The sequence below is a fragment of the Bison bison genome, unplaced genomic scaffold (assembly GCF_000754665.1).
Source record: "Bison bison bison isolate TAMUID 2011002044 unplaced genomic scaffold, Bison_UMD1.0 scf7180017864160, whole genome shotgun sequence".
Classification (NCBI taxonomy): domain Eukaryota; kingdom Metazoa; phylum Chordata; class Mammalia; order Artiodactyla; family Bovidae; genus Bison; species Bison bison.
The window spans coordinates 6969158-6976658 of NW_011494732.1; the positions used below are offsets into that span (position 1 = coordinate 6969158).

General features: G+C 43.3%; 1 protein-coding gene across 1 annotated transcript in view; it reads right to left on the minus strand.

Moving 5' to 3' along the window:
• Positions 1-579: 579 nt before the first annotated feature.
• Positions 580-7501, minus strand: part of RNF34 (ring finger protein 34, E3 ubiquitin protein ligase) — a 20695-nt gene continuing 13773 nt past the window's right edge. Inside the window, exons 3-6 of the mRNA XM_010841344.1 lie at positions 5417-5824; positions 3823-3924; positions 3365-3566; positions 580-1521 (exon numbers count right to left, since the gene is read on the minus strand). Coding sequence (XP_010839646.1) covers positions 1331-1521; positions 3365-3566; positions 3823-3924; positions 5417-5824 — 903 coding nt within the window. The 3' untranslated portion in view covers positions 580-1330. The remainder of the gene's footprint in view (positions 1522-3364; positions 3567-3822; positions 3925-5416; positions 5825-7501) is intronic.

The window sequence follows — 7501 nt, forward strand, 5'->3', positions numbered from 1 at the left end:
ATCTAAAAGAAAAGAGATTTCACATCATTAATATCCTAAGATCCTTTTTTGCATAAGTTAGTGTCTCAGGTTTATCATCTCAGGCATTAGAGGAGTTAAGAAAAAACATTAGAGCTAGGTTCAAATTCTTAGGTGGGGGCTTATTTTATTAAAAAACTTTTTCTTTGGCCTCACCATATGACTCACAGGATCTTAGCTCCCCGATCAGGAATTGAACCCAACCCTCGGCAATGAGAGCACAGAGTCTTAACCACCGGAACTCCAGGGAATTCCTTGTGGTGACTTTTTAACAGACTTTAGACAAGATTTTTAATTTCTCAGAGACTTGAGTTCCCCATCTGTGACATGAGGTAATATATATTTGGAGATAACCACAAAGCATCTGGCACAACACCTGGTCACGGTAAACGGTGAAAATGTAGTTAAACTTACCATTAAGTCAGCAGCCAAGGGTAGATGGGGGCAACGTCTTTGAAGGTGCTCCTTGCTCTCCTGAAGGAGGTGCTGGGACCAGGTGTGGACACCCATTCATGCTGCACCCAAGTGAATTAGGAACTGACCAGGAAAAGTGTCCATAAAAACATTTCTTAAAATCTAATTTTATTCCTAAAGTTCAAATTAGCTAGTGGGTAGCACTGAAAATACACTTTCACTATACAAAACAGTGTAAACTGATTACACGTTAATAAAGAATTCAACACACACACTTCTCTAATGAAGGAAGCTAGATGCAGCCCTTGCTAGAAAAAGCTGTACCTGAACAAAAATGGACATGTTTAGTCTAAGGCCCTGGCAGTTGACTATAGAATGTCAGTTGTTCCCAATGATGTTGAAACGCAGAAAGAGCAACAATGTGGAAACTTACATTCATCAAATAGTAGCATTTAAAATATACATGACTAATAAAATGAACATTCAGAAGTGCCACTGCTCAGTGTGTACCATGTCAGCCATTTGCAGACAGTGATCTCATCCTAAGAGAACAGAAGTTTCAAACATCTGAGTTAAAAATAGGACGAAGGAGAAACAAGAGAACAAGAGAAATGTCCTGCAAAGAGAGCAGTAGCTGATGCCATAAGCAGTCCACTTGAGCGAGGAGTGATCAGAGGCGTTGTGAGGGAGCCCAGCAGAACCTGGGAAACAGCCCGTGCTCAGGCTGACGGGCATACAGCATGGACCAGTGTGGCCGCGACTCAGGATGAATCTTTCCCGTCCCCAGTTAGGAGTGAAAATAATTTTTTAAAAATAGCTTCAGCTTTCGAACAGGAAGTGTCCAGTCCCCTCTGTGCATGGAAATGTCTAGGATCGAGCTCAGCACGAGGGCTGGGCTTCAGGACTTGAACACATGCACAGCGCGCACCACGTACTGCCGGCAGATGGGACACTCGCTCATGCGCTTGCCGCACTTGGTGCAGGTGACCATGTGCCCGCACTCGAGCAAGACGCAGTCGATGACGGCGTCCATGCAGATTCGGCACAGGCTGTCGTCCTCCTCGTCCTGCAGCTGCAGCCGCTCACCATCTGAAAGGCAACAGAGGGCTGGGGTGGCGGGCACGGCCACGGAGGGACCCAGCGACCCCACTGTGAGAAGCAGTCCCCACTTCTCTGCACCTCGCTTCCTTCCCCTGGAAATGACAATAAGGACGCTTCGTAGGGTTGTGTGAAGAATAAATGAGAAATGCTAAGCTGAGGGCCAGGGAGGATGTGCCTAGCAAATGTTAGCTATTTAATTCTGTTTTATGTTGCTGTTGTTTAGCTGCTAAATTGTATCTGACTCTTTTGTGACCCTGAGGACTGTAGCCCACCAAGTTCCTCTATCCGAGGGATTCTCTAGGCAAGAATACTGGAGTTGGTTGCCACCTCCTCCTCCAGGGGATCTTCCCGACCCAGGAATCAAACTAGTGTCTCCTGCATTAGCAGGCAGATTCTTTACCACTGAGCCACCTGGGGACCCCTGATTCTATTTTATATCTGTACATAATACAAGATTTTTGTGATAATGATGGTTTGCTTCTGTAAATAAAAATGAAGAAACCCCAGGCTGGCTGATACAGGAGCCTTAGAGTCAGAACATGATTGGAATTTCCAGCCCAACTATGTGGCCTTGGGAAAGTCACAGACTCCAGAGCCTCATCTCTGGAGGAGGAGCATGAGGAAAGTTTATTAAACCATCATACATCAAGTTGCCTGATGTTGGGGGAAGGCACCCCCTAAGGCTTGGAATCATCTTGAAATTCATCTGTTTCTGGCTATGATAGTACTGTTGGGGTGTATCTATCCAAAAGGCACCTTCTGGTTCTGAACAAGAAAGGTGTGGAATGAGTTTAAAAAGTTCATGACAGCCTGAGATTTGGCCACAAAGCTTTGGACAGTGAGGTTTCCCCTTCTACAGGTCACAGAAGGACTCAATGGGAATCATGAAGAAGGTTAGAAAAACCAAGCAGGAATCCAAGCTCGAAGGGCCAGTAGTCTCTGGATTTAAGAGAAATAAACACTGCCATGTCAAGAGATTTTTGAGGTCCTAGTTCTCGGCCCACACCATTAGTGGAAAGTGGGTAGAAAGCATGCATGGAATAAGATGACACATGAGCCTCTAAAGGCTCCAGTGACTAAGATGCCTGTGTCTACTATTGTGGCATCATCTTAGAAACAGGTGTGCCAAAAGGCTTTCTGCCTATTCTGGGCATAGACCTGTTTATCAACCAACCCTGTGTTATAACCAGCTTTTAGAGAAAAAAATTCAAGATGATAAAAGTTAATAGGAGGACTGTTTTTGAGATTAGAACATAATATTTGTCAGTCTGAACACCACTAAATTCTTTTCTCTTGCCTATAAATGCTCTGTGGCCCTGGCCCTTTACTGGCTGAGGATTTCTGCTCCACGCTCCATCAGTATGTAGTTTAGAAGTTCTTAACCTCAGCTTTTCACGACTTACACAGAAACCTACTAATACTGATGCTAAGAACTACTTAATATCTTGGCTCTAGGGAGTTTTTTTCCCCACTGATGATCTCAGTTATAGCTTTTAAATCCTAAGTACCAGCTTGCAAGACAGGTAAGTGAGAAAAGAAGCCTTTTTATAGATCCAAGGAATTTCATTATGGAAAGAAAAAACAGACTGAACAAATGATTACCTGACTCACCAGCAATGGTGAAGCAATGGTGATCTCAAAGCCAATATTACATAATGAACCTACTGCTTAAAAGATCTATAAACAGCTTCATATGACTAATTCACACTCAATCAAAGGACAGTTTTCTCAAAAATAAATTGGACTTCATTGTGACAGACACAGCCCTGTTTTAAAAAGCCTAAAGAAGGCTACTCTAAGGACAAAAAAAAAAAAGGAAAAATAAACCTACATGACTTTTGGTTTTCTTCATTCTCTTTGTATAACCGGTTTACTTTCTCTACTAGCTCCCATTTTTCACAGCAGCCAGAATAGTTGACGAAATTCCGAGCCAGGATCTCCTTCAGCTGGCGCACGCTCATCCCCTCCACGTCCTCAAGGCTTGACAGGTCGGACAGAGAAGCTCTCACTCTCTTCTTGGTGAGGCCAGGCGTCTGAAATCACAGAGTGCATCCATTACCTCTGTTCCTGCAAATTCAGCAAGGAAAACAGCATACCACATTCACCCTACAGGCATCACTGGTCCTGGAGATTCGACCCAGGCTTCTCACGAGTCCTTGTGTCTTATATGCTGTGCTGCGTTCAAACTTGAAGCAACAACCTATGCTAATCTAGCGGAAGTCCACATGGGTATTTTCCCTACCAGGGTGAAGACATGTCAAGAAAATCAAATTACACAGGCAGTCTCACCTGGTCCTCCAAGTTTTCTTCATCATCGTCGTCGTCATCGTCGTCGTCGTCATCATCATCTTCATCGTCTTCTGTGTTTGCTGAAGCTATTTCACTGGGCTCCTACACACATAATGGATATTAGGCCAGGACTTTTCCTAGCAATATCAACCCGTATTTATCACTGGAGAAAACCCGTCCAGCCATCCTCCCTAAGAATGACCCCAACACCTGGTATACTCCACACCTTCCCAGGGTCCTGAGAGCCGCTGCCCCTCCCAAAAAGTTGGGCCCCACATGATTCTCTAAACAACTAACCTTCCATAGTTATCTCACAAGTCAAATTCCTATAAGAGTGTGAATCTGTAAAAGTCTAACCAGAAATATTAACTCCCCAAGGAGTTAAGAAGGGCCCATCACAGGATACCAAAGCCAACAGTGTATGAAATTGCACTGTGTCCTGATAAAGGACCTGCACATGGCTAGTTTAACTGGAGCCTCTAAGATACAGGTAGAAACTAAAGCTCTAAGATCAGCCCTAGTGTCAGGGCTATTTGATTTCAAAGATCTCAGTCTTACTATCTCATACTTAGCCATTCTAATTCCAAGCAAAGCTTTCTAGAATAATTCACTGATGGTGGATGCTATTTCTAGTTTTTAGAAGTTCCTCAACCATCAGATACTTTTTTCTTTAGGGAGAACAGAAAGCCTATGTCAATTTTCAATTTCAAGTATTCTATCCTAGTAGTTCATAAGCACCATATTGTAATACCCAAAACCCACACCTCCTGAGTGGTGTCATATACCCCAAAGTGACACGAAGGTCAGACACATGCATCTTCTGTTTGCATCATAATTGTGCCAGCTGCCATTTGACAAAACAATAAAATGCCTAGCTTGGGCTTATTTAATTTATGACTATTTAGAAAGCAACTAGACCACATTTCCCTCTGCTTCTAATCTTTTTCCTCAGAGGAGAAAATTAAACTCGGAGATAAATGTTCAAAACAATTCTTTCAGCATTTTAGAATCATTCATATATACAAATTGGGTATTAATTACAAGCCCTTGCACGTTATTCCATCAGAATGCCCAAGGACCTCACTGGGACAACATTCTGCACTGGCATTTCTTTGAAATGAGTAAATAACCGTATCGTGTTGCTAATTCAGATGGCTCTTTCCCAATATCTAGATGAGCACAACTTTACTGTAGCAAGACAACTGGGCATTAGGTTACCTTATAGTTTCCATGGTCATTGACACACAAATAGTAAACATTTTTACTAGTTTTAATAGTAAACACAAACAGTAAAAATGTTTACATCCTGTAAACATTTATGTGCTACGTTTCATGGCCATTATTTCAACAGCTAGTATTTAACTATAGGATTTAAGGAAACTGGGATAACTAAGGTCAAGAGACTGATGAGCTCTTTTCAGACCCTTTGTACAGCACCCAAGTGCAGAGCTTCACACTAGGGGAGCCAGCAGGCACAGAGTTCAGCAAAGTGTGGAACCTCGCCTCAGCAAGGAGCCATCAGCCCTGAAGGCCCCACCACACTGGCCAAGAGCGGATGATGTGCCAGGCCCTTGGGGTAACTGTACCCTCGTACCTGTGCCAGCGCTCCAGATCCTAAGGTCCGGTCTCCACCCATAAGCTCTCCCTGAAACGAAGATGCGGTAGCAGACGGGGCTGTATAGTTTGAAAAAAATGAGTGTGTAAAAAAGCTAGAAGTCTGGGACCTTGAGGAATTGAGACTGCTCGTGTCCAAGTCATCCTCAGAGCCCAGCCGATGGTGGCACAGGACCAGGTCCACCAAGTCTTCTTTCTCCCGACAGGTATCGATCGGTATGTTTCGAAGGATGAGATACTGTCGGAGATCCTTCACTTTCAGTCGCATTAACTGAGGGCGCTGAAAGGCTGTCTCTTGTAATAAGTGACAAGTGGAACATCTACGGAGATTTTCTTGTAAGACTGAACACACGGAGCAAAAATCTTTCTTGCAGTCACAACATACATGCTGAAGAGACAGAGAGAAAAGAAGCATTTAATGACAGCCAGACATAAGCCACTGCAAAAGCCCTAGTTTTCCTTTTGTCTTCTATTAAAATTAAATTTTAGCTTTTATGAAGCCCCCTATGGCACCAGACCCATGGGCGTTTCATGTTCTCAAAGCTGTGAAAATCAAAACAGTCGTTGCTGAGGCAGTCTGGATTCACTGAAGTACAAATATAGCCCTTTAAAAAATATAACTATTGTGTTAATGAATTAAAACCTTTTCCACCCATGGGTGCAAACATGTAATTAGCAAAGCAGAGCTGACTTGAACCACATGGAGCAGAAAAGCACAAGCACAAACTCTTCCTGCTCTTTTCCTGTGAAAATTTCCTGGTTTAAAGAGAAGGGGGGCTGTACACATTAAACAAACACAATGCTGTTAATCAACTATATCCAATATAAAATAAAAAATAAGTAAAGAGAAGAGGGGAAAGCCTAACACAGAGAGGAAAAGAGAAAGACAACTGATCTCTCAACATCAAGCCAAGCAAACAGAGTACACCACTTTACAATATCTGTACCCTCAGTTCAGTTCATTCGCTCAGTCGTGTCCGACTCTTTGCGACCCCATGAATCCCAGCATGCCAGGCCTCCCTGTCCATCACCAACTCCCAGAGTTCACTCAAACTCATGTCCATCGAGTCGGTGATGCCATCCAGCCATCTCATCCTCTGTCGTCCCCTTCTCCTCCTGCCCCCAATTCCTCCCAGCATCAGGGTCTTTTCCAATGAGTCAACTCTTTGCATGAGGTGGCCAAAATATTGGAGTTTCAGCTTTAGCATCAGTCCCTCCAATGAACACCCAGTACTGATCTCCTTTAGGATGGACTGGTTAGATCTCCTTGCAGTCCAAGGGACTCTCAAGAGTCTTCTCCAACACCACAGTTCAAAAGCATCAATTCTTCAGTGCTCAGCTTTCTTCACAGTCCAACTCTCACATCCATACATGACCACTGGAAAAGCCATAGCCTTGACTAGACGGACCTTTATTGGTAAAGTAGCATCTCTCCTTTTCAATATGCTATCTAAGTTGGTCATAACTTTCCTTCCAAGGAGTAAGCATCTTTTAATTTCATGGTTGCAATCACCATCTGCAGTGATTTTGGAGCCCCCCAAAATAAAGTCTGACACTGTTTCCACTGTTTCCCCATCTATCTGCCATGAAGTGATGGGACCAGATGCCATGATCTTAGCTTTCTGAATGTTGAGCTTTAAGCCAACTTTTTCACTCTCCACTTTCACTTTCATCAATAGGCTTTTTAGTTCCTCTTCACTTTCTGCCATAAGGGTCGTGTCATCTGCATATCTGAGGTTATTGGTATTTCTCCCAGCAATCTTCATGCCAGCTTGTACTTCTTCCAACAGCGTTTCTCATGATGTACTCTGCATATAAGTTAAATAAGCAGGGTGACAATATACAGCCTTGACATACTCCTTTTCCTATTTGGAACCAGTCTGTTGTTCCATGTCCAGTTCTAACTGTTGCTTTCCGACCTGCATACAGGTTTCTCAAGAGGCAGGTCAGGTGGTCTGGTATTCCCATCTCTTTCAGAATTTTCCACAGTTTATTGTGATCTACACAGTCAAAGGCTTTGGCATAGTCAATAAAGCAGAAATAGATGTGTTTCTGGAACTCTCTT